Raw genomic sequence first — 27,746 nt, forward strand, 5'->3', positions numbered from 1 at the left:
TCAGAAGAGACAGAAAGGATGGAACAATTTAGCAACATTCAAAAGGTGGAACCAACAACATGTAATTACTGAAGTTCTGAGGGCATGAGGGCAAGAGTCAGGTTGAGGACCAGTACCCATGCACAACCTGTGTATTCGGTGCTGCTCTGAACTGAAAAGTAAGGACCCCAGAAATGTAGCATGTTTAGCAGGTAAAATGAGTGTGGTTTGGGAATGTCGAGTTACCTTCAGAACATTCTGGCAGAGATGTCAAATGGACAGTTCGTAATACCAGTCTGAAACCTAGAGAAGAGTCAGGCGTGAGAACATGGATTTGAGAGTTACAAGGTTGGAGGTGGTAATAAAAGCATGGGAATGGAATGTCAGGAAGAGCTGAGGGCAGGAAAAAAGAGGGCCAGTGATGAAATTCTGGGGGTTACCCAACTGTCAAGAACTGGGAGGAAGAGGACCTAGTAAAGGATAATGAGAGCAGTTAGGGGAGCAGAGTGTGGAAGTCACAGACAGAGTGAGAAAGAACAGTTAATAGTGGCAGTCCCCACAGAGATTTCACAAGAGAAAGGCTGAAAACTTGGCAGCCAGGAGTGACTGGTGACTTGAGCAAGAGCCATTTCAATAAAGAGCAGGCAAAGTACAGAACTGAGTAGTCTGAAGTAATTGGCAGGGGAGGCATTTCAGATAAAGTGCAGGGTTCTTTTTAAAAGGGGGTGGGACTTCGTGCCTACAAGTCTTTTGAGAATGGGAGGAACAGCACTGGGCTAAGGTGTGTGATTTGAAAGCTGATGACATACACTGCGTCACGAAAAGCAGACACTGCAGCAACCGAGCCCTGGTAACCAGACTGCCAATGGTCACCAAAGACCTGGCTGGGGTTGGAGATAATTTTCTTTAATTTGGCAGTAACATGGTTGTATACTTCTCTGCAGTAGTGCTCCCGCCTCCTGGGTGTAGGAGCCAAGACAGACAATCAGTTTGATCATAATTATGTACTGGCAGGGTCATGGTGGCAGAGAACAAGGGGTGAGGATATTGGGCATTGGGTCTAGACTGGGACTGAGTTGGCGCATGAAGGTGGAAGGGGGGGAGGGAGATAGATGCTGAGGAAAACAGAAGGGCTAGGACATCCAGTGAGAGGAGCTGAGAGACCTGGAGGATTGGTAGGGTACAGTTCAAGACAGTTATTTAGAACTTCAGAATTTAGAATTTGGACAGATAAGAGGTCTAGAGGGTGGCCATATGATTAGTGGGTGAAACGGAGGACAGAGATGTAGGCGAAGGTCAGATCTTTGGACATGGAAGTACAGCCACCTGTAACGCCACTGCATGCATACTGCTGCTCACCCCAGCGTCTGGGAGGCAGACGAAGACTCTAGGGAGTTCAGTGGGTGATCAGGAGCCAATAGATAACAATTACGTGAAACAGACTTGGATGGCATCAAGCTCGAAAGAGCATGGACAGTGCACGAAGCGGAAGGAGTGTCCTGGAAGCCGCAGGGGGGAGTTAGGAGGATGCCAGGCCGACCTGGTGGAGCTCATGCTGGCAGAGCAGGGAGCCCTGAAGTAGGCCGGAAGCTGTATTCCGTGGAAGAAAATCCGCCAAGGAGCACCCCCGTGAACAGTCAGGGCATCGGCGATGAAGACAGGGGAGGGGAGGAAAGAGACCTTGTTATGCCAAACAAAAGCTGCTCAAATCAGTTTTTGAACTTTCTGAAGTAATGTGACAAGTTTAACATAAGAAACATGTATTTGTTCCTACTAACAGCGGTCTATTTCAATAGCAAAAATAATGGAATTATTTGTTATGATGCTTGTGAAAAAGGTAGCTTAACATTTGAAACATCTGAATTTGAGTGTTGTCTAAAAATTATGCAGGTTTGTGTTTTAGCTGGGTTTCTAACATTTTATAAATAATATTTTAACAGTATGAATGCTAATATTTATGTATGTATGGTCTGTTTGTTTTAACAGGTTCTTAATCAAGAACCAGCTCTATGGAGCCAGCACAGGTTTGTCCCATGGCCTGCTCTGAACAGCGTGCTGTCTGATAGAAGATTCCATTGGCAAATCATCTCTGTTGCCTTACAGAGCAAGCAAAGAAGATGGATCGATTGAAGAGCCATCTGCCTGTGTGCTTTCTACCTTCTGTGCCCTGTTTAATCCTAGTATCCACTCTAGCGACTGCAAAGAGTGTGACTAACAGCACTTTAAATGGCACTGACGTGGTCTTGGGCTTTATGCCTGTAATCATTGCCAGAACTGACCATATCATAGTCAAGGAAGGGAATAGTGCCTTGATTAATTGTAGTGTTAATGGCATCCCTGATCCACAGTTCAAGTGGTATAATTCCATTGGCAAGCTGCTGAAAGAAGAAGAGGATGAGAAGGAAAGAGGAGGAGGTAGGCTTTCAAGTTGGGTCAAATGTCATAAAATATAAATGGACTATGGAGCCAGCACCTGCAGTGTGAGTTGTTCTTATTCAGATCATCTAAAGGTCTCATTTTGCCTTCTTTCTGAGACAAGAGAGTGAAATATATAACCGTAAGGATTCAAAGCAGTGATTAATTCATTTTTTTTTCCCACTCTTTGAGTCAGATAACAAAGGGCAAACATCAGTCTTTTAAAAGGCCTCTTGGCATTTTGTAATTTGTGCATACAAAATGTTATAGAGATGAATGTAAAATGGATTTTCCCTTAAGTATATGTTCCATTTATATGAGGGAGTTTTATTTTGGTTCATCAACTGGCTGAAATAAGCAATGCAGCAGTTGTGTAACTTTAGATGTCAGTTTAATCCATGGACTGTGGACTTAAAGACCACACTTCTTAAAAAGAAGTCTCTGTGCAAGTTCTCAGCCACTAACCAGAGATCGTTTTGTGCTCCTGGAGACCCGGCTGAAGTTCCCAGACTGTTGCAGCCGAGGCCCAGAGGGAGGGCACACGCAGTCGCAAGAGATAACGTGCTTATAGGAGAGTGCTTGGTTTTTAATGAATGAGTTTCTGACCAAAAAGTGTGAATCACATACCTGAGCACTGAGCTTACCCAAAGGAAATTTCCAGCCAGAGAATAGACTGGTTGGGTCATTGGGAATCAGTACCTTTTTGTTTTCGGTGTGAGAATTGTCTGAAAACCCAAGCTTGTCCCATCGACCGGAAGCAGTTAATGTACTTTCCCAAGCACTTACTGTGAGATCAAGTAGGGGGTCAGGGGCCAGGGAGTAACAAGACCATTGTTGTCAAGTAGCAGCTTATTAGTTTCTGCCACCCTTTCATTCACATTTTCCATCCCATCCCAAAGCCCTTTAACCAGTGAACAATCCCCAGCAGAGATTCTGCTCCAAGAAAGCCCACATTTTCAATCTCTTTCCCTCGTTTTATCTGAATTGCTCTGAAAAAGGAAGAGGGGCTAATGCCTTATGTCTTCTTAGGAGCTGAGTGAAGAGAGTTTTCTTGCAATTACGTACTTCTTGTTAACAGCTGTGCATCTGATGGTTAAGGCGGCTCAAAGTCTGACTCGCAGGGATTGGGTTTCTCTGTTGTACTCTGACCTCCATTGCTTTTGGTCCGCCATTCAAGGATGCACAGCATACAAAAAGCTTCTCCACTTTAATGAAAATACTATATACTAGGTATCATATGTATGTTTGTCAGTTTAACCTGGAAGAATGGAATGCTTTCCCTACCAAGAACATTTAGGGGACCACAGAATTTTTAGATTAGAAGGGACTGTAGAACAATGTACTACAGATCCACCTTTTATTCAGACTTTCCCAAGGTCCGGCTGTTATTAAGAGGCTATGACTGGAACCTTCACTACTGGCAGTGGAAAGATGAGATGCCACCACCCCTAACCCACATTCAGTTTCCATTCCTACAGTTCCTTCCTTCCCAACTATAAGGCAAAAGGAAGTGACATTACACTTGTGAAGAGGGACAGTAACCATGGTAACATAAACAACACTCAGGTCCCTGTAATTCATCAAGTCTTTCTGCCGGGCTGGGCCACCTGAAGGAATATCCAGGTGACTGAATTGAAGGGAGCGAGGACCTAGGAACAGAGGTTATCCTGGTATTAAAGAGTTGAGGCTGAGGCACACAACACCTAAGTCCTAGAGAGAGAGAAACCTATGGGAACAGCATGGTTTGGGGCCTGAATTTTGGTGGCAACACCTTAAGTGCTGTCCTGAGGTAGTACCTTATTGCTTCAAAGAGATCATGTGATGTTGTAATTGTACAGGTCCTTATACTATTGACTCAGTCTTGGCAAGTGGCGCCTGTACCTTCCCTCCATCATCTGTGTACTGGGAACTTGAACTAGGTGGATGTTACATTTGGCTCAGTATTCTTTTGTTTTGTGGGTGCTTAAGTTGTCTGTGGTAGCAGCCAGTCAGTGACCCCTGAACCGTAGTAGCCAGTGGGAAGCCTTTGGCACAGAGAAACTAACTGCTCCATCAGAACTCAGCATTGTCATCATGTTTGTAGCCAGCAGCCTTGCAGATAATTCAGCTGTTTTTAAATCTCATAAAGAAGATTCACTGTAGATTTTTAAAAAGACCTCATAATACTAGTACTTGATGTTCTAACTCAGCTTTTGCAATTACAATGCATAATAATAGTAATTTCAGTACATAAGAAACACCAGGCAGTATAAAAACACCTAACAACCAGGCAAAACATAGGAAATAGTAGACACGACACTCTTCATCATAAAATATCAGAATTGTAGTCCTAGAATGGCCTATTAGAGGACCCATGATCTTCGACCCCATGTTTCTAAGGGAGAAAATGCCTATATTATAACATGGACATAGATTTTAGTTTTCAGGCCAATAGGCCAGAAGTTTAAATAAAGCAGTGTTTCATTTATAACTCAACAAATAGGTGATTGAATATAGAATGAAAAATGATACTAATACCCTGGAACGTTGCCTAGATACAGTAGAGTACTGTTAAAACCAAACTAACACAACAAATGTAATTTTCATTAAAAACCACTACCATTGATTAAAGCCCCTGTACCAAGTTACATGCATTATTTCTAATCTTTACAATAAGCATGACAGTTAGGTATTATTAATCCTCATGTTTGCAGATGAGACAGCGGGTGAATGGAGAGGAAATTACAAAACCAGAATGCAGCCAAGCTGGCATTTATTCTCCCTCTGTGCCCAGCCAGCATCTGCTTATCCTTCAGGTCTCAGTAGGCAAAAAATGTTGGAGATCATCTAACCCAGGCTGAGTGAATGAGAGGCCCCTCAGGATAGAAAAGGTGCTGTGATCACCACCATCACAGTTCGACAGTGTTAGGGTGCATGCTGTAACACGTATGTACAGATGTGTATTCAAAGTCATCTGGTGAGTTGCTCCAGGAACACACTACCATTCACTTTGTGATTAGCTGGGAAAGGAACAATTTCGTTTCTTATTTAGGCTGAAAAAGTAAGATAGCTATTATTCACGCCAGCCGTGCCAGTCCTAGAGAGAAGGGGGCTATTTCCTTTCATTGGCAGGGGCGGCAGCTGTTTTGCCTTTCTTCCCTCATGTTTGTTACTTCAATTCCACAGGATTACCAGAGGCCAATGTGTAATCTATTTCTGGAGGAAGGCTTTTTTTTTCTTTTTTTGGTCATTCACTAAAGGACACGTCTGGGGTAGTGCACCAACTACGTTGCAAAAATAACTCAGAATTCAAATAACATGAATAACCACAAATGGTCACACAGTGTGCTGATTTCAATTTTCCTTTTGCTAGAGGTGAACAGAAATAAATATATACTTGTCAACATACTATGAAAAAGTCCCAGTTATTTCAGGTACAAATTATCCAGTGCATTTTTGCCGTGACTTCTTTACCCTAATTTCAAACCATTTAAATGCACACTAGCACCTTTAGATAATAAATAACAAGCATTTCAAGAAAGTCAGTTGATGTAATAGGCCTTTGTAAACTTGTCTGGCTTGTTAGCAGTTACGTTTAAAATCGTTTTTAAAGTAGGTTTTAGACCTTTCTGTGGATTTTGTTTTCTGTACTCTTGTAGCATTCTGTCACCAAAGCTAATTAATAATTGTCTTTGAAAATAAACATGCACAGAGTAAACTGAACTGAACTACACAAAGTCCATAATTGTCACAACTGCTATTCTAGCTTTGTGGAATTCATCATTACAAATTTTGCATTTAGTTTGTATCATTGTATTGTTTTTATCTCTCTGCTTTTCAGATTTTTTGAATAGACTATGAGTTGCCTTTTAACTACTTCTGCAAAGGACATCAACAAGCTGTGCCAGCCAAGTTTTAAGACTGTAGCCTATCACCTCCCTAGTTAATATATACAGAAGGAGGTCAGTTCCCACAGTATTAAATGTAAATTGTCCTTGGCCTCTAAGGTCAGTATGTTAATTTATTAAAATACCTTACTGAATTCCCCTTTGGTACGTTAAATATTTGATATTTAAATAATCAATTTATCAAAAGCATTAATCAAAATATAAGTAATGAATGTATTATTGGAAATTCCAAAGCAGCACATGATAGTTTTTCTTTGAACAAGTTCCTTAACTTTCCTGAGCCACAGTTTTCCTGTCTGTAAAATAGAGATAATTCTTTTTACTACCATGTGAGGTTCTCAGTCTTCAATAAAATATTGTGGTTTTTTTTTTTAAACTATTGTATTAAATGCTTAGTATAGTACCTGGAACTTACCAAACTCTCAGTAAATGACAAGTGCTAATATTGGCCATATTGTCCTGTATCATCACAGTCATAGGTGTAAATGCTTAAATCTGTTTCATAACACAGTGTGTTTTGTAAAGAAAGGAAATCATTTTCTGGATAATATCTTATTCGCTACCTCAATTTCTCAACCTTCTAAATAAAATTTGATAGAACACATGCACAAAATTTATATCCCTTACATGTTATTTAAAATTGCAAAATAAGACTTGCCATGAAAGCAAGTTCAGGAATCTCTCCGCCTACCACCAGAGTTCCTCTTTCCCAGCACCTCGCTGTTGTGTACACAGGGGCCATTATACCCCATATTCTGTCTCTGAAAAAGCAGTGTATGTGGAAGTTATAAAGTACCTATATTATGCACAGGATGAGCTCTACATTTGCTTAACACAGTGTTTCCAGGGATGCTATTAATCTTCCTACAATGCACAGGAAAGACCCCTGCAGAGGATCTTCCAGTGCAAAATGTCAGTAGTGCCTGAGTTGAGAAAAGCTGGTCAATCCAAAGAAGCACTCCTTAGCGAACTAAAGAATCATTGCAAAGTAGATCATCAACCCATAATGTATTTTGCCATAAAAGCAGTTTAATTTATGGCACTTGGATTCTTTTTCCAAACTGAGTCATATTAAGAGCCAACTTGGTAATAAAGCATCATTTATAATGTTTCTTCAAATGAGTTGTGTTGCATTTGGGATGTAAGCCCAGAATGCTTTAGTCTTAGCCATGAAGAGACGTTTCCAGATCCATTTCAGATAAGCATGACAGGTGAGAGTCCTAAAATGTAATCTTTTTACATGAACCCTGTGTAGGGTGCTCTTAGAAGACCACCTCCAGCTACTGTCAGAAAAGACGCTTGCTACTCTGCATGGAATTAATGCTTGGCACCTTTTTAAGAATTAAGATTACCAGATTAAATGAGCTGCAGTGTCAGATATTTCCTTTTCCAGGAAATGAAAATACAGGTTCTGTTCAGATACCATTCATACTTTGAAGCAAAGCAGAAGTGCGGGCTCTGAGCAGCGGAGTCCTTCTACCCCACCTTCTTGAGCCGAAGGCTGGGCTAGGCTACCACGTGGGAACTAGCTTGTTAGAGCTGCCCGAGTAGTACTTTCTGAAGAGGTCCCGTAGGAGGTTTGGGGAGGGAGTGCACAGAGTCCTTGCGGCTTGTGATGTGCCTCGCCTGACTGGCAGTGGCGTTAGGGAACTGCCATGTACTACAGAAGCCCTGTAACAGGTGCAGCCACACAGTGCTAAATTTGTTTTCAGTTATATTTTGTAAAAAGGCAAGAGTCCTTTCTCTTCCCATAGTCTATATTTCACAAAGTGAAAAATGAGGGCCACATTTATAGCCACGAACCCACAGTGCATTCTGTTCTTACTCGACAAGTGTCAATGCACTGCGGTACTCATTCAAGTGAATGTTGTATTTCACTTACGTTTACATAAACAAGTACTGTAATTCTCACCACCCTGAAATTGTGTAAGTTGGTTTCAGGCAACTTAAATAAAATCTGCTTGTTTTGGCAGATTGAACTCTCTTTCAAAAGCATGGGTGTGAGGAGTTTAAGAACCTAATTATCTAGATGGGGTTGTGAGCAGAGTTTTAACCTTCTCACACCGCTCATTGGGAATATAGACAAAGCATCCATCAGTTGGTTTACACATTCACAGAACTCTGTAAGGAAGAAGAAATCCTTTTCTTCTAATAGGTAATTTGACAGAGAACCTAAGAGCTTAGCATTTGGGTATAATGTTAATTTTTAATGCTCAGTGGTCCTCAGGAAAAGCTGGAAAGATTTAGGGTTTCTTAGACATGGTATTTGGAGAAAGGCTGTAACTACAGTGTCTTTGTAGGTTGTGCCCTCACGTTCCTCATGGCTCTTCAGTTCCAGAAAGTGTTGATACAACTCATTTCCGTGGCACTTTGGTCAGAAGTTGTTTACATGAGTGGTAGTTCTGATCTGGTGCCACATATTGATTTCACAATGAGTCACAATAACACCTATAACCACAGAATTTGTGGGCATATGGAGGTTTAACTGTAGCCATACGATGCTGTTGATCCCTTTCTCTAATTGCTAGACAGTCTTCCTGACACTGTCCTATTGATGTGACATGGTGCTTAGTGACTTTCCCTCCACGCGTGCACGCAGGCCCCATGATGAGCACAGTGGTACCAGGTCAGCCTCCTTCCTGGATGGGACTGAGGTTATGGCTTCTCTCAGAGAATGCTGGCGGGGGGGGGGGGGGAAGCTCTACAATTAAGTCCCTGGGGAGAAAAACTATTCTAGAAAGAACTATTTTTTCATTCCCTTGATATTCTTACATTCATTAATATTCTAGTCAATCTAGGCTTGTCTGATTTGAAGAATTTCAAGAAGTCTAAATGTGGGTCATAGATTACATTCATTTTAACTTTTGAGGGATTCCCGCAAATCATCCTGCCAAAGGTGGTTCCCACCCACCTTCCTCCTGCACTGTGTGGGAGTGCCCCTTTCTCCGGTCTCTTGGAAGCACCATGATGCCTCCCCACCTCTGTTTGGCACTCTGAAAGACGAAAAAGTTGTTTTTAAAAATTAATCCCTTCAGATTTTAATTATAATTTCATCATTGGTTGTTTTCTACACTTAGATACCATTTGCTTTATTTTTTCTGTGATTTATCCATTTATGTCTTTTCCCCATTTTTTTTTCTTTTGGGTTGTCTTGATTTGTAGAATGTTTTTATGTTTTATAGTTATTGAGTATTTGTCAAATATTCTAGAATTTTATCCCACTTTTTCATTTGCTTTTATCTTTAGTATGACATTTTATAGTGTAAAAAAAACTTAATTTGGGAGAAATTTTATCCATTAGTATTTTTCTTTACAGTTTTTGTGATTCTTGAAATGCTTAAAAAAGCATTCCTATTCCAAGGTTATAAAAATGTTTTGATATATTCTGTTAATTTTATACTTTTAATTTTACACTTAAATCTTCAGAGTACTTTGAATTTATTTTTACATATCACATAAATGAGGAATTTACTTTTCTTTCAAACGAGTAGTCAATTATCCCAATATTTTTTTCCTCGCTGATTTGAAATGATATCTTCCTTATTTTTTAAATTTCCCACACTTCTCAGCATCTGCTTCTGGACTCTAAGGTTTTCTCAGCACTGATTGATCAGGGATCAGAGAAAGCTTTCTTGGCGAATGAGGGAAGATGCCAAGGTGGTGTCTCAACTGGGCTAAGAATGTGTGTGTGTCGGGCGGGGAGGGGCTTGGAGTGGGGAAGGAGGAGAGCATTGCAGGCAGAGAGGGAGCATGTGGGAAGGTGCTGAGGCCCCTGAAGGTAAGAAATCAGGGGAAAGTGCCATAAAATGAGGGGCTCCTTTTCTCTGACAGCATAAATATATTAAGCTCTGGCCTTGTACCCCTCTCAAGCCTTGTTTCTACCCTGGCCCTCCTTGATTTTAAACATGGTTTGTCAGCTACAGGAGTGTACACCAGGTCCCCTCTTTGGCTCAATGCTACCCTTTTCCACCAACCATCCCCCTCTGGTCTTAAAAGTCCTTTCTCTTTACCCTCGTATTCCTGCCTGCCTGCACCACTCCGCCCTGTCCTGACCCTGGCGAGCACCTCATGTCTCTCTAGGAAGCCTGTCCTCATGTTCCCTTCATCACCCCACTGCCCTGCACCAGTGACCCCCCAGTTATTTGTTGGAGTCTGTCCCCTCTTTTGGCCTGGGTGGTTTTCGCAGTCAGGCACCGTCTTTGTATTTGCACAGTCTGGCGTGGAACCTGCTATATAGACAGTTTACTCAATAATTGTTGACTGAAGGCATGAACAAGATAAAAAAAGATTACTGCCCTTCTAAAAATGTCAGCTTTGTTGCGCAGCACAGCACACACTGCAGTACAGCTAAGAAATAACACGTCAGCTTTTCTCTTTGCAAAGGAGACGCTGTCACCCCCACACTACGATTCACATGTGGGCGATCTTCACGTGTGATTCTTGGGCCTGGAGTTTCTCGGGGAAGACTGGGACGGATTCCTGGGCAAGCACTGGTCTCCAGCAGGGATCCTGCGGCGCGTGACAGTGTTGTAGCCCGAATCCCTCAGGCGTGTGCCGCCTTCCCGGACCAGAATGGGAGGAGTGGAGGAAGGGTGTTCCCAATGGGGGGACTGCAGTCTGAGCAAGGCACAGGACGGGAGGGGACTACCGCCAAGAACATTTGGGAGCTATTTTACATGTAATCTCTTGTATTATATTCAGGAAATAATGATTAAACAGCTGCCTCTCTTATTTCCTCCAAAATCATTGCACGTTGAACTGACTTTTAGGATCAGCTGCTAACCGTTTAGGTTCTTGCTGGTGCTGAAGTGATGCAACTGAATAAAAAATTCAACATATAACTTTGATATTCCTACTCAATTACAATTTAAAATACATGGGAATAGCACTGGATATGCCTGACTCGTGTGTACAACACTGGAGGTGTTTTTATTTGTTTAACTTTCTGAAAGCTGAAGTTGGAACTGTTCCAGAATGAGTTTTGGGACATGATATTTATAGACTGAGGTAAATGGTTACATGCAGCACAGAAAACGTTCTTGAGATGATCTCGTCTGGGCGGGCGCCCTGTGGAGTTTCCGCATGAGCCTGGGCTCGAAGCTGGTGTGGGAGGACCCCCAAAGTGGAATTTGTGCCATCTTCATAGTTTTTAGGGGTTCGTGTGAGAGCAGAAAATGGAGAAATCTTCACTAGTCAAAGATCAAGCTGAGGCTGAGAGGCATTAGTTACAGTCTTATTTCCTAGGAAGGAATGGCTGTATCAGCCTTTAAAGAAGAAGCCATACAGATGTACATCATCTTTGAGGTCAAAATTTTAGCTCTTCTGACATTATAGTCCTTAGGGTGTAGGTGTGTGTTGGCTTCCAAAGACTTGCTTTGTGATCTGATAATAGAATGTTTAATCCAGGCCACGAATTCTTTCACCTTATCCTACCTGAGAGGAAGCCTAAATGTCATTAACATTACCTTAATCCATAAAATAAATTTGATGGTTGTTTCAAGAGGAATCTAGTAAAGAACCAAAACCTAAAGAGATGCCTTGGTGTCCTCATCTTAGATTGGAAACAGGAAGTTGCTAATAGAGAGAGATGTGGTCCCAGCCACTTAACTAGGGTGTTGCAACTCAGATTATAGGTAATAGCCCAAGTGTTTTCGGATCATAACATAGATTCATTTTTATCATAGTTTATAGTTAAGCAAATATAGTCACAGATACATAGCTGGACTTCAGAATTCAAGAACAAACTAATGATTGAATGAAGTATATGAAAGATATTAGTCTAAGGACCCACTGTCCTGGGCTAAGGAAGAAGCATACGTATTCCTGAGTAATAATCTTGAAAATCTGTTTTCCCCCAAACGAGCTATAGGTGTCACCTCATAAAGTTGTGTTTGACTCCAAACTATGCCTCTTCTCACAATGTGATAAGAAACTTCCTGGAATGTCTAAATTTTAATCTGTATTGAATCGCTCAAGTCCAGGATAGATAAATACATGTCAGTACACAATGACAAATATGCCTGAAAATAATTATAAAATTTAAGTTGAGTAACATTTTTAAATAGAAGGCGGCACTGGTATGTGGTAACTAATATGTATTGTTGCAGTTCCTTTGTCTATAACAGAATACAAATATCACTAAAATTATGATGTAGGTGTGAGGAGAAAGCTGTTTATATTACCATCAGAAAATTCTCTAGAAAGGCAGATAGATGCCTGCCTTTCTGGTTTAGTGTTCTTTTCTGCTTCTGTTCTTCTGCACCCAGGTTCCAGTTCCTCTGTCTTTGAATTTACAGATTAATCCCTCCCTAAAAGGAATGGGAATGGGGAGGTTAGGAGATGAATAAATTGATCCTAATCATTCCCTGGACAAATAACCTCACCTTCTCACCCTCTTTTACCCTATTTCCTGTTATGCTTTCTTACAAATGGAGGAAGGTAAATGTGAGAAAGTATTATGAGTATAGCCTGTAAATCTCTGGAACCCAGTACCTCCCAGATCTATAATAAACTTTCAATCAACTAGTTTTTTTCCCCCCCATATCTGCTGTAGTCTACTTTTATGAAAGATGCCAATGTTAAGAAAATAAATTTATAATTTCCCTTGCCTCATATTATTATATATTTGGGTAAATCTGTAACAAATATATCAAAATTCAGGTTCAGGGAATGAAAGGGGTGGAAGGCTTGCTCTTGCCCCATCTGAATGAGAGAAAATTTCACAGACCGGGTGCTAGGTTTGTTTATTCATGCACATTCACAGAGACTGAAAATTCACTCGATTTTTCAAACCAGTGTTTTATACTTCTGGGGAAATACACTGGGTGAATTGTTAGAAAGGGGCTACTCGGGGACACCACGAACCACTCTTCACAGATGTTCTTTCAGAAAGCGAAGGAAGGTGACAGCATCCAGCGGTGGCGTCCTGCCAGGCTCCCCACAGCTCGCAAGCCCCGGGGACGGCTGGCCCCAGGAGGGAGAGCAGCCTGGCAGTCGCCCTGCTGCAGCAGGGCAGCGCTGGCATAAAGAGGGCCCTCTGCTGCCTCAGTTCTCGGCCCCTTGAGCCTTTGGTGACGTGTGTGCTCACAAGTTTAAAAAAGGAACATTTTGCTTACTGCTTTGGGGAAATAAAAGACTTATAATTAGAATTAAAAGGCACTGCCAGGAGAGGAGAAACAAGTGAAAATACAGTGTAATAATAGATACTTAAAAGGAAACTACATGTTAAATTGTCCTGTCTCTCTGAAGATGTCCCTCTAGTAGGCTCAGGGCCGTGGAGTGCTTTTATGGAGAAACATCTGCCTGCCCTGTTCCTTAGGACTCCCAAGAGGCCTGACCTGGACCCTCCATTCTCCATAGGACAGTGTAGGGAGAGGGGTGGTAGGATCACAGAAAGCCTCAGACCCAAGATCCACAAGGCAGTATTGCTGCTCTGCTGTCCAGGGCTCCCCTGACCTGCGGGTATACAGACAGACCAAGAACCCCAACTAAAGAGTTTTGCCCAACCCAGAACCCCATTCCCAGGGCAACACTAGGTCCTTTCCAGGCCAGAGGGGGGAGGAGGAATTGCTGTTATCAACATGCATTCTCTCTCGTGTGAGGCTTATTTTCAAATTGATGGTTCTATACTTGATTAGCAAGGCTAAAACAACTTGGTGCTAATTCATACACAGCCTCTGAATCTTTACATTGTTGCTTGTTACTTTAGTATAGACAATTCATTGTAGATTCTCAAAGTTAATGACATAATTATGTTTTAATTAACTGAGGTCATACAAGGAGACCTTGAATATCAAATATAAGGAACCGAGGTAAACAATTAAAATGTAATTGATTTACTCCATGTTTTATGTTGGTCCTAAACTACTTTATATTTTAAGAAGCATTAAACTCCCCAGTGAACATATATTCAATAGAGTCATGCTCACAGGCAGATGAGAAAATCAGTTGCTAGAGTTAAGGAATTCTCTAGTAAGAGTAAAGTATTTTCTAGATTGTTTAGTTTTCTTACTTGACACTAGGATGTGAAATTACACAGTATGGTCCGGTGGTTAAGAGTACAGCCTCTTGAACTTTGAGTTCATCTTCTAGCTCTACTGCTTCCAAACTGCTGACATTGGGAAAGTTTAATCTAATCGTGCCTCAGTTTTCTCATCCTATAAATGGGGCTAGCATGAGAACCTACCTATCCCACAGAGTTGTGAATGTTGTGCACCTAGTGAATGTTCACTGTTGTTACTGTTAATTGTAGATGGTTTTTAGTAATGTGCGAGCCTGTAGTCATCTCAGCGGGCATTGCATTTCCTTTTTTGAATGTTCTTCTCTCCCTTCCAACAGGAAAATGGCAGATGCTTGAGAGTGGCCTCCTGAACATCACCAAGGTGTCTTTTTCAGACCGAGGTAAATACACATGTGTTGCTTCTAACATCTATGGCACTGTGAACAACACGGTGACCCTGCGCGTCATCTTCACCTCTGGGGACATGGGTGTCTACTACATGGTCGTCTGCCTCGTGGCCTTCACCATCGTCATGGTCCTCAACATCACCCGCCTGTGTATGATGAGCAGCCACCTGAAGAAGACTGAGAAAGCCATCAACGAGTTCTTTAGGACAGAAGGTGCAGAGAAGCTGCAAAAGGCATTTGAGATTGCCAAGCGGATCCCCATCATCACCTCAGCCAAAACCCTAGAGCTTGCCAAAGTGACCCAGTTCAAAACCATGGAGTTTGCCCGCTATATCGAAGAGCTTGCCAGGAGCGTGCCTCTGCCTCCTCTCATCATGAACTGCAGGACCATCATGGAGGAGATCATGGAGGTGGTCGGGCTGGAGGAGCAGGGGCAGAATTTTGTGCGGCACACCCCAGAAGGCCAGGAGGCCACCGACAGGGATGAGGTGTACATGATTCCGAACTCTCTGAAGCGAAGCGACTCTCCCACCGCCGACTCAGACGCCTCATCGCTGCATGAACAGCCTCAGCAGATTGCCATCAAGGTGTCGGTTCATCCACAGTCCAGAAAAGATCACGTGGACGACCAAGAAGGGGTGCAGTTTGAAGTCAAAGATGAAGAGGAGACAGAACCATCAGCCGAACATTCCCCAGAAACTGCAGAGCCTTCCACAGATGTAACATCCACGGAGCTAACGTCTGAAGAGCCCACGCCTGTGGAGGCATCGCTAGATAGAGTCCTGCTGCCAGCTCACCTGGAAACTACAGAGCCGGCAGTGGCGCACGACAGAAACACCTGCATTATTTATGAAAGCCATGTCTAATACCAACTCCGAAAAGCTATGCATATCAAGAAAATCAGGGGCTGCTCCTCGTAGTCCAGATGTAGTACGCACTTGCCGCTAAGCCTTACCAGGAGACTCTCATCCCTTAGGTAGGAGTGATGCCATTTTAAAAGGGGAAACACCTGTGTGCGGTTCACGTGACTGGACCTTCCCCAGTAGAAAAGGATGCGGGAAACATCAGGGTGCAGAACTGATAATGTTGGACAGAAGGTCTGTCCAAGTGATAAGAATTTTAGAGACTATTCTCTGCCAAGTACCTTAATTGGTGATGCCCTTTTGGCAAAGAGTACACTACTGTAAGATAAATTCTGAGTTCAAGAGCCCTGTTCAATGCACACTGCATTGCTTTTCTTTTAAAAAAATTATAGGTCTGCTACAATAGCAAATGCACGTATATGGGTTTGTTGCACTTTCTTCTCAGTTTTTATTCCTTTCACTGTTCCTTTATAATGGAGTAATTGTTGTTATATTAATACTAATTGCTCTTTCCGGTTTAGTCCTCTTTGTCCTTATTTTCCCCTAGAACATTTACCTCAGAGGCTTTGGTATCAGTCACCAGTACCAGGGCTGATATCTTACAAGTCATTTGTAATGTTCCAAAGTAGTTACTAGGCTCCGTTTTCTTGTTACTTCCTAGGCTTCTTTTCATACCTTGATTTTTATTTGTTTCCAATGAAGCTGCTTTTGTGAAACTGAGAAAAACTTTGCCCAGGAATAGCACTTTAATAGCCAAATAAAATTGTGTTTACCTGTTTGATCGGAGAACCTTTTGGTGAGCTCAACTGATGTATGGGTGGGGGAGGTTATAAACGGTTGAATATATCCATAGTACTCACGGCATTTGATGAATTCCTGTATTTTACAGAATATTGGCTTGCAGGAGCTTGCAGAGAAGGATATATATATTATGGTAATAGCACAGGAAACTGTACCATCAAATTTCATGCCAAAATTATTGAATTATTTAGTCTCACAAGAAAGTAGTTATATGCAAGGCAGAATGATGTTATAGACAAAAGACAAAACTAGTTGTGCAAAGGCCAATACTTTACCTGACTGTGCTGATATCCAGCTGCCTGGCTTTGGGCAATCTGGGTTTCAGTTTTCTTATCTGCCAGGTGGGGCAGACTGGATGAGGTCTAAGCACCACTTCAATGGCCTCATTCTCTCACAGAACCAAACCGATGTTTTCATCCTTGTTCTTTTCCACAGTCACTTTAACGATTTGTACTTACATCTCTGGGTTCACCTAGCATTGTTTATGCTGCATTACTCAAATAAATGCAATGATTTTCAAAAATCATAGCATTTTAAGCAAGTTGTGGATCTCTGCCCCCGCCCTAAATTAATCATTTAGACCACTTCTACATTTTAGATTTAATCCTGATGAGAATGAGTGGCATTATTTCATTTTCTCTCAGGCACAGGGAGACACTAACCTTAAAGTAGTTATAAGGGTCATGGCCACATCGAGTGATGGGGTCATGACACTGGAGATTACACAAACCACGTTGGTAGTGAGAAAGCAGATGCAGATGTTTAGTCCTCATTCTCTCACTATCTGGGTAAGTGACCTGGAACAGTTCCCTTTCTTATTCTGGGGTTTAATCTTTTTCACCTGCAAAATACAGGGGTTGTACTGTACCCAATGGATCACAAGATCCCTTCTAGCTCAGATATTTATAGTTTTATGGGAAGTTTGTGGTCTCTCATGGTGGCCCCCATTGCAAAAAATAAGCAATATTTGGAGCAAAAGTGGGTACATGAGGTTGGATGCTTTTGCTGTCCAAACTTTACAGCAAATATATCTAGTTCTGTAGCTGAGGGCACAGGGTTTGGCTTTAGGAATGGCCTTGACAGGGCTATTTTTGTTCACAGATAACTGATGTGGAAGGCAATTTGACAAGACATGGAGTCTGATTAGACATCTCTTAGTCAGGAATGAACTGTTGGAATCTTGGGTGGTCACATATAGAAATTAGTAGTGAGTGATTAAGAAATACAATGATTCCTGATTAGGTTTTCTTGACTAGGATTCTATGTATTTGGGTTGCAGAAAATTTTTATCTCCAACTCTTAGAATATAAACATTTCCACATGTTACAGAAGTCAACAAATTCCTACCATGGATTGGTACACTCAATCAATACTAAAATGATTGAAGCTCATTTTGTGGTACTGTGTGAACTTTTTCTCAATGTATTCCGTTTTCATTCCACCCAAATCCTTGTGCACATTTCCACATGAAAATTACAGGAGAAGGCATTATTTCATCTAGACATTTATTTGGAATAAAAAGTTTATAATGGGCAAATTTCTTATGAATTAGGAGCAGAAATGTGTGACCAAAGCTTCTTTAGACTGGGGAGAGTATATAGATTTTCAAAACTTCCCCCTCTTTAAAGTATTAAAAAGCTCTTGATATAATAACAGCCAACCTAAAGGAAGACTGGCTTACAATGGAGGTTTCTGCTTCCAGAAATTCTGTACTCTTCCTCTCCACCCTACAGCTTCTTTACAAAATAAGAAAGGTTCTCCTGCTAGAATATGAGATGGAGAAGGCCTTGTGACTTTCAGCTGATTTTTAAAGATAGTAAACTGTACAGCTTCATAGAGTTTATAGACTTATGGCTCTGTGTGTGTGCGTGTGCACAATGCACATGCCAGACTCATTTGGGCAGATTTAAAAGCTAAACAGTAAATCCCAAGCCACGTTCTTTGGGTCATATGTAGTCATTGTCAAAATCAAACAAGTTCTGGTTTCTGAGTTATCTGGTTATAATCTCTAGCAACTTTTTTTCTAGAAATTCGGAAAATGATTCAGATACACATGCATATTTAATTCACTTAGATATGATCTGCAAACTTGGATGGTATTTATTCTAAATGGAAAAAACAATTTTATACTGAAAATCGATGTAATTTATAGTGGTTTTGTTTAATATATTATATTTTCATATTTTTAGGGCACATCTACTTCTCTCATCTTTTTGTATATCATATTTGGTAAAAAGAAATACTAATACTTGACTAAAATCTCTAGGAATTAAATGTGCTACCTAATGTATAGAAATCACTCTAAAGATATGTGAATGTTCTCACCCATCCCCGGTATTACTGTGTCATGTTCTTACATCAAGAATGATTTGTCTCAAATGCTTAGGAGCATTCTTTTTTCCAAAACTAAGGCTAAGATGCCTGCCATCCCACATAATGGATTCTGGAATCCCTTTCCTTTTTCTTTGTTATTGTTTTCCTCATTTTTGATTGTCTGTGTTATTTAACCCTCCCTTTAAAGAGCAAGTGTTAGGTAAGAAAACAACTTGGTGGAAAGACTGAACTGAACTATGGCTCTGTAAATTATTGAATGGACTGATAACCTGTTTTAAACTTAATGCTTGGATTGTTATTTATTAGTGATCTAAAATCTCACTTCTTTAGCTCTTGAAGAAAATGTGAGGCACAATGAATAATTTGCATGTTTTGTACAGCTACACTTTCAATGTAGTGCAGCCAACACAAATCAAGCTAACTATAGAAACACCAGTCTCAACCACGGAGGAACCGTTTTACAAAGGCAAATGCGACACCTGTCCGCAAATGGAAATACAGTGTTGTATCACTGCTGAACCTCTGAAGTGGCAGCCTCTATGGTTCTGTGAATGGGGGATTTCCTCTGAGTGTTTCATTGGTAAGAAAATGGAGCGTTTAACTTATCTTTCAGATACTCTTATTTTATACTCAGCACAGTTCAACTACTCTCTTGGACCTATCTTCACATATCCTTTGGCAGTCCCTTAAGATTATTGTTCTTTTTCTAATCTCACTTTTTAAACTAATCTATTGTACTCTTTAAATACCTACCAAATCTCATTGTGTATTCCCACACATATTTTGAGCACCTGGTATCTTCAAGATATTAGTCATTTTTACACTCATCTATTCATTTAAAAATTCTTCAGTAGATAACAAAGTTCATTTTCCTGATGACTTTCTTAGGATTTGTACAGTAATTAATCAGGTTTGGATTAAATAAATCAGTGATGGGCAGGAAAGTAAAATAAAACAATTGCTTATTATGTTTTCCAGAAGACTGAGTGTTATACAAGAAAATATCATATGAGGCTGGTAATAACCTTTGAAATTCTACAGAGATACGATTTTAAGGAGACTAATATTTAGCATACTGCAATCAAAGTTGAAGCTTTTAGAGAAGGTAAAAATAGAAAACAAATAGTTCTAAGAATATTTTGGCATAAATTATTTTTATTTAACTAGTAACAAAAGCCTTCAAATGTATCTCTCAGACTCCATAGAGCTGCCTACAGTGATTTAGGGTCAAAGAAGATACTTGTATTTATGTTTGCTTTGCTGTATTTCTAGTTCTGGATATCCTTTGTTAAAATTGGAAAACAAGATTAAAAATATTTACCTGGGCATAAATGTCAAACTGATGATTTCGTGAACTTTAAATGTTCACTTTTAACAAATTTAAACGTGGAAACAAATGACTAATATTTAAGTTGATGTTATAGTAGAAAAACATGTGATTCATCCTGTATTTTGATTGCTGCGTTAATAAAGGGTTTGCACAGGTGTGCGAAAAGTGTGTCATGTCCCACCCAAAAGGCATGTCATTGTGGCCCGATTTACTCTTCCCAGTGATATGAAATCTGTAGTCATTTCTTTTCCCTACCTTTTGCTTCTGAAGCATATCTTGGGGGGGAAAAGGAAAAATAAAATAATTTTTATGTGAAACTACAAACTTTCTCCAAATTCAGAGACCTTAACCCTGTCTTGACAAACTTTATAGCAATTTACTTTTATCTATATAAAGAAATAATTTTTGACATGTTACATCAAGCTTAATGATGAGAATCCAAAAATATCAGGAAACTCACATACCTAGGACTTCCCATGGGAGAAGTCATGAGTAATCGATGTGCCATGAAACACCTAGACAACACCAAATCCAGGTCAAATCTAAGATCAAGCTAAGAATGTAAGTTTGGCAATCAGTAACCTTTGAGAGCTGAATTCCTCTCAAGTAAATGAGATGCAGGGTATGTAAGCAAAACAAGAAAGGAGGCTACCAAATGGGAAAAGTAAAACACACGAAAGGGGTAGAAAATCAGTATTTTACTGTAGATTAAAGAGGCCAAAAAAAAAATTAGTGAGTTATCCAATAAACCATGCATATAACCATTCACAGATTCTCTCAAAAAAGAAAGCGTCTAAAAGAATTATGCTGGCATTCATGGAAAACTTAACCATTGTGCCCTCATAAAAGAGAAAATAGGAAAGTTTTATCCTAACCAGGTAATTTTGACTGGTGCATATTTTCAGAACCAGAACAAAGTTACTAAACTACTTTTGCAGGGTTTGGAATGCCATGTTCTTCATGGGTCATAATCAAAGGAGCTGTGTAAGGCTAGTGTTAATCAGTGGTTTTTAAAGGACATAATCACAAAGTAGGAGGTTATCGGATTTATCTATCTTTTTGTACACTGTGCCTAACAGGTAGTTGTTCAGCTCTGCTTGAAAATCTGATAAATAGGGACCTCACTACCTCATGCAGCAGTATATTCTGTTGTTGCCAGGTTTTAAATTCTAAGTCAAAAAATCTTAAAAGGAGTACCACATTGGTCCTGGAGCTATGTGGAGCTGAAAGCATGAGTTAAAAGTCTTTTTACTGTCAAGACAAAACTAAAATCGTAAGTGTATTCAAATAAAAGAGAGGATTGCAAAAATTGGGAGTGATCCCGATACTACATTAATTACATGCCATGTGATGCCTCAACCTTTTGCTTGAATGGTTTCTGCCAACTGGTGTTCGAGGCAGAAGTCAGGTGCTTCCCCTCCCCACCCCCAACCCCTGAGATGCCCTAAGGCTACAGCTCATTAAAGGAAGGATGGTTCAATAGGCTAGAACAAAAAGGAAAGAACCAGCAGATTAGTTGCCTCAGTAGTTTATGGTTTTGAAGAACCATTAGAATTGACATATTGAAAGAAGTGTATATATGTGTTAAGTGGAATATTGAGGTTTTTAAAATGTCAACTGAATGAGAGCCAGCACCAATTGCATTTTCATTATGGAAAATGAAGACTCCAAGGGTAAAATAATTTTCCTAAGATATTAAATAACAAATACTAAATAAGCTAAAAAATATGAAGATTGATACAGCAATATGAATTTTCCAAAAAGAATTTCTCACTACCAATGGAGTGGATTTTCTTTTTTAACTGAAGTTCACTATAGAATAGGAACTCCAGTGAATCAAATGCATATATGTCTAACAATATTGGAAAACTTTTTGTTGTTTAGTGTGAATGCCATATAGCATCTCTTTCCTGAGAATGTTTATGAGTCAGTGAAGCTGATAATATGTTACGAGACCCTACAGTGACCAGTGCCTCTGGTTTTAATTGATGATTACGTTTGCAGGTGCTGCACACTTCTTCCATGTAGACATTTGGTGGGTTGCACAAAGTTGTCCCCAAGACTTAAGAAAATTCCTAATTCTAACCAAGTTTTTCACATGCAGTAGGGAGAAAATGACAGGTTTGAAGAAAAATAAATTCTGTACCAGCTGTGCAGCCTGCCTTCATTGTCAGTGATGTTTCCCATTCTCCTCCCTCTGGCATTACCGCAGCTGTTCAGCCAGTGGGCCAAGTTATCATGCATGATCTAAAATGCCTGATTACGGAAGAGATTTTATGAGAAAACTCATCTACCATGTAGTAGACTCTTTATCAGTTTAACATGAAAGAGGTAAATTTCAATGTAGGAATGGTTAAAATTTTTTCAAAACTGAAATATTAGCCCCGGCTGGTGTGGCTCAGTGGACTGAGCACTGGCCTGTGAACCAAAAGGTCATTGGTTCGGTTCCTGGTCAGGGCACATGTCTGGGTTGCAGGCCAGGTCCACGGTTGGGGGTGTGCTAGGGGCAAGTGATCCATATGTCTCTCCCTCGTTTCCTCCCTCCTTTCCCTTCTAAAAAGTTTTAAAAAATAATGAACTAAATCAATTACTAATTTCTAAAAAAACCCTGAAACATAAAAATTATGACCTGGCATTACATTTGTAGAAATGTCTTCATCTAAAGAAGAAATTTAAAAGTGTTAAGACCTCAGAAACTGCAGAAAATTTAAATACATTTTATTTGTAAAGGGAAATAATGATAAGTGATATGGGGAATCTGTGATCGTTACATTTTTTTAATGTGCAGAATATAACTTCCCTTTCTCATTGCAGTAATTATTGAAATGCATTAATAGTTTTAAAACCCAGCTAAATTTTTAAAAATAACAAATTTAACCCATTTAAATCAATATTCTTTATCACATTACCAACTTTATATTAACTTCACCTTCATAATGACTGAAAGTGATTGAGTTTAATTATATTTTACTTTCTGTGAATACTTTGAAATTGGTAATTGCTGTTTCATTCAAGTTCACTCTATTAATCAAACATTTTACTCATTTTGAGTCAATGAGAGATTTACATTATGATTATAAACAAACTGTTGGATGATCTATAAATGTTTTTATCTGTAGCTAAAAATGGAAGCCCTGTGCTCTAACACAATAAGACGTTTTTATTATTGTACTGTGCTCACAAATAGAATCAATGTTTGTGTCCACCCAAAATTCGTATTTTGAAATCCTGTTCTTTAATGTGATTGTATTAGGATGTGGGGACTTTGGTAGGTGATTAGGTCATGAAGGAGGAACCCTTTTTAAAAAGATCCCACAGAGCTCCCTTAGCCCCTTCTGCCATATGAGGACACAACAAGAAGACAGCATTCTGTGAACCAGGAAGCCGGCTCTCACCAGACACCAAATCTTTCAACAGTTTAATCTTTGACTTCCCAGCTTCTAGATCATTAAGAAATAAATCCTTGTTATTTAAGCCAATTCAGTCTATCATGTTTTTTTTCATAGCAACCCAAATGGACTAAGAGAGGGTGTATCATGGAAAATGGCACAAGAGCATGTCAAACATGCAACATGTTTCCTCCAAGTCCTTACATATGGATTTGGATTGCCTTTTAAAATATTTTCCTTAAGAGATTTTTTTAAAACACTTCAATATAAAAATAAATACAAATAGAGAATTATAAACCTTCAGATTATTTTCCTTCATTAAATATTTACATTCACCAGCATAGAAAAAATATAATAGTCATGATTGTCCCGGTTATGTGAGATCTCAAGGGGATGGCTGTGCTTTATGACACGGATTGAGACTCAGTCCATTATCTAAACATAAAATTGACTCACTCCAATTAGTACTCAAAATGTGTATGGCGGGCTGAGCCGTAACTACTTGTCTGTGAATATGTATGTTTGCTAATATGCATGTGTAGATTTTATCTTTCTAAATACTCTGACCCTAGAACATAAAACACATTTTTATTTAGATTTTATTTTTTATTTTGAGAGAAGTGTAGATTCACATGCAGTTGTAAGAAATAGTACAGAGAGATCCCCTGGGCCAGCTTCCCTCAATGGAAACATCTTGCAAAACTATAGCCCACTATCACATTCAGGATATCAACAATGATACAATTTCCCAACATGAATCAGGTTTCCCCAGTTGTATATGTATTCACTTGTGTGTGTCTATTTTATTCCATACAACTGTATCATGTGTAAGTTTGTGTATCCACCACCTCGGTCAAGATACAGAAAAGTTCCAACACTACAAGGCTCCCCCAAGTTGCTCCTTCATAAGCACGCCTACGCACCTGCTAGCCCAGAATGCTTTCGGTTTTAAATCAGTAAACTCTCCTTAGATGAGTGAAGTTTGTCTGGAATCAATTGTAATAAGTCTGTTTTCCACAGAGATATGCTCAAATTTATCAGTTTCTTGATGTCTGATTTCTTGTCACTTTAGGACTTACACAGTGAAGACAGGGAGACGATTTCTGAAATGAAGGAAGGACAGCACACATTTGAAATCCTGGAAAACCCCTGAGAAGTAAGGGGGCAGGGGCAGCAAGAGGTCCGAATGTTCTGGTGGAGGAAGCCTTGGACAATTAATTCGCACTTGTATTCAAAAGATGCAGAGCACAGAACAAAGGTGTGGTTTCTACATGCCTGTAAAAGTCTCGGGGAGAGAGGAAGCACTCCCTCCAGCACCTCACCACCCCTCACCAAGTTCCAAGACTGAGGGCACAGAGTGGTAGGAAATCATGAGTTAAGGCTCCAACAACCTCAGTGATACCGATGATCTAACCACCTTGCATTCTTTTCCCTTAATAAGACAGGACTTGGAATTAAGTGTCCAGCACTTAGCCCATAATGAGGTATCTATCACTTCTGATGTTATATTACAAAAACATTAAAGCTCTAAGAAAACTCTAATGCCAATTTAGCATCTCAAGTATTCAAATTAAGACAACTGGCCACAGGGTTGAGGGGAGAAAAGAGCCTCTTCTCAACTCAAGGGGAGGTGCAGGAGGCAGGCTCCTTTGCTGGGTCACTTGAGAAGTCTCGAAAGGTCCTCATTCAAAACCACAGCAGTGCCACCAAGAAAGAGTCGATCTTTCAGAGTAACAGTTTTCTCTTAGGCAAATGCCCTAGACTTGTAATCACAATTAGCCTTTGTCAGACATTATTAATTCATAGTATGAATTGCTTTAATCCTATGACTGCCTAACCACCAGCGGAAACCTATCAGCGAGGGGACAGCTGTGTTAAGAAGAGGGAGAGGAGGAGAGCGATGGACCCCGAGGAGGCTTGCGGGAGGGCGGCCTAGGAGGAGGCCTGAGCGGCCGGAAGCCTCATGGATGCTGACCTCACAGCAGTAACGTTCCGTTTTCACTCCGAACTCAGGACTAGTACAAGATCTATACCTAACTCTGATGTTCAATTTTATTCTACACTAAGCTTTGCTCTATTTTCTCTGTATATGCTGTACTTCAGTCTTAAAACATTGTTATAGTTGTTTATCAAGAGTAGAATGTAACACTTCCTGTCATTTTTTTTAAAAATTAGAGTATTTAGACAAGCCAGGTAAACTGGTGTTTTCTTTGGTTTCCCCTCAACAATACACACCTTTCTTCCCTGACTTACAGGGAGTTTAGCCTAATAAATGACCCTCATGTTCTAAAGAGCAAAAAAGTTAAGGATTCTTTCCAAGCCTGTAATAGATTCTTCAGCTCCTAGACTGTGAGCTCTCTACAGGCAGGAATATCGGTAGCACCACAGTGCTTCCCATGGATCATTAAAGATTACTGCCCTTTAGTAAATGTCAACTGAATGAAAACACATATGTCTCTAAGTAATTAGGATTTATTGGAATTGGATTAAATGCCTTCATCCATAGGGCGCAGTGAAGGGTAGAGAATACATTTTGAAGAGTCTCTTTTTTGAACCTGAAACCATACTTGTACAGTGTCCCCCATCCCCAGGGTGGTTTTTCTGGGTGGATTTCCTCTTTCAGGAATAAAATAGAAATTTCTTCCCATTTTCTTTTCTTTTGCACTTTAACCTAATATTTGAAAGGACTGTTTAAAAGTCCTTTGTCCACTCTAGTTGTGTCACAGTAAGACATTTCTCTACAATTAGAAATCTGCAGTGAATTCGAGAGACAGGAATCGTGGCAGTGAAATTACGTCTATGTCATTATGTGTCATTATGTGCCATGTTCTCTGCAGGCAGTGGACAGTTGCTGGAAGATGGAGCGGAACGAAACCACATCCTGCAGCGCAAATGTTGGTGGGGACAGTCAGTGCAGCTCCATTAGAGGTTAATACTGTCACTGTCCAGATTGTCCTGGCTTCGTTCTAGGTTTCTTTTACCGTGAAAGAAACAACACAAAATTCTAGTGAAAAACAGGAATGGAAAATCTGGTTCCTGGAGTCTGTGTTATCTTCTCCTTAAATCTTTACCAAAGCAGGCTGGCCCACATGGAAAAATAATCCACAAACAGCTGATGGCTTCAAGTTTTCCTTTCCTAAATGATAAGGTGTCTATCTCCCTGATTTGCTTGCCTGGTACAAATAAAGCAGCACTGCATGTTGATCTCGTAATAGGAACAGGAAAATGCGACTCATTAAGTGAGGGAATTATTTCAAGACTGCGAAGGGACTGGCCAGGTATGCCAGCTTAAGCATGCACTGACTCCTACATCCCGAGCCTGCGCATGCTGTGTCGCCCACATGTACTTTCCTTTGCCCAGCCAGCACCTACGTTTGTGGAGGGCTACCTGCCATTCACACAGTTCCTGGGAACGTGGACTTCTGCAGCTAACTGGCGCATCGTTTTCTCAAGGAGTCACCACTTCCTCCCCACCTCCTCAGAGAAATCCAGTTTTGCCTTGCTTTTTATTCCCCTCATCTTGGTCTTGTTATGGGGCAAACTGGGCTGATTATCTGGCTCTGGCCTCAGCCCACAGTGAGTGATGAACGCCTTTGTTTCCCTCCTCCCTTGAAGTTACCCAGATACTTCACAAGTGGGCTAGTGCTCAAATTTACACAGGCAACTACTGAAGATACCCCAGGAGACACTGGCTTTTACTGGTTCTCGTATTTCTGCTGTAATTATATTTGGTCCCCTCCAGCCTTTCTTAGTCATCATATGCATCCACTAAGACATAAAAATGTCCAAACTACAATTGTTTTTAATGTTGTGGGTTAGTTTTTTTTCCTCATTCTTTCCAAGGGCCCTTTAGAGATAAACCTGCATATTTCCTTAATTCCACCTTTCTTTCCAAATTTCCCAACAGATCAGGCCTCATCCCCACTAACCTGACGCCTCCTTACTGTTCTGATCCCTGGATCTCACAGACCCATTCTCATTCTCCCTTTCTTGAGCCTACCCTCCACTCACTGGCACGTGGACGTCAGCACCATCAGAACATTACCACCATTGTTCACCCTTGTCCTCCGGGACACTGAGCAAACTCATCTTAGAGGCCTCACACTACTGGCCCTGAACTGCTTCCCACGTAATAAACTGCACTGACCCATGTTCCCTACTTCCCACACTGCACCTGCATGTATGCCCATGTGTGCACATGCACACACTCACACATACACAATGCAGCTCTCCAAGGCAACCAGAGCCAGGCAAGGAAGAAGAAGAATGCTAACAAGATTGTGTGCCATTCTGATGACTCTCAGAAACAGTAACTGGATCAGAAGGATGGGTCTTCTAACAG

General features: G+C 40.5%; 1 protein-coding gene across 3 annotated transcripts in view; it reads left to right on the forward strand.

Moving 5' to 3' along the window:
* Positions 1-24,739, forward strand: part of MFAP3L (microfibril associated protein 3 like) — a 44,594-nt gene extending 19,855 nt beyond the window's left edge. For 2 of the 3 annotated variants that reach the window (XM_054576056.1, XM_054576055.1), the window contains exons 2-3: positions 1,966-2,394; positions 14,619-20,017. In XM_054576056.1, coding sequence (XP_054432031.1) covers positions 2,097-2,394; positions 14,619-15,553 — 1,233 coding nt within the window. In that variant the 5' untranslated portion in view covers positions 1,966-2,096 and the 3' untranslated portion in view covers positions 15,554-20,017. Of the gene's footprint in view, positions 1-1,965; positions 2,395-14,618; positions 20,018-24,476 lie in introns of those variants that run through there. The other variant, XR_008529357.1, reaches the window with a different exon arrangement.
* Positions 24,740-27,746: the final 3,007 nt, after the last annotated feature.

Source organism: Pteronotus mesoamericanus, unplaced genomic scaffold (assembly GCF_021234165.1).
Source record: "Pteronotus mesoamericanus isolate MK-2021 breed Mesoamerican mustached bat unplaced genomic scaffold, CSHL_Meso_final contig_32, whole genome shotgun sequence".
Lineage (NCBI taxonomy): Eukaryota > Metazoa > Chordata > Mammalia > Chiroptera > Mormoopidae > Pteronotus > Pteronotus mesoamericanus.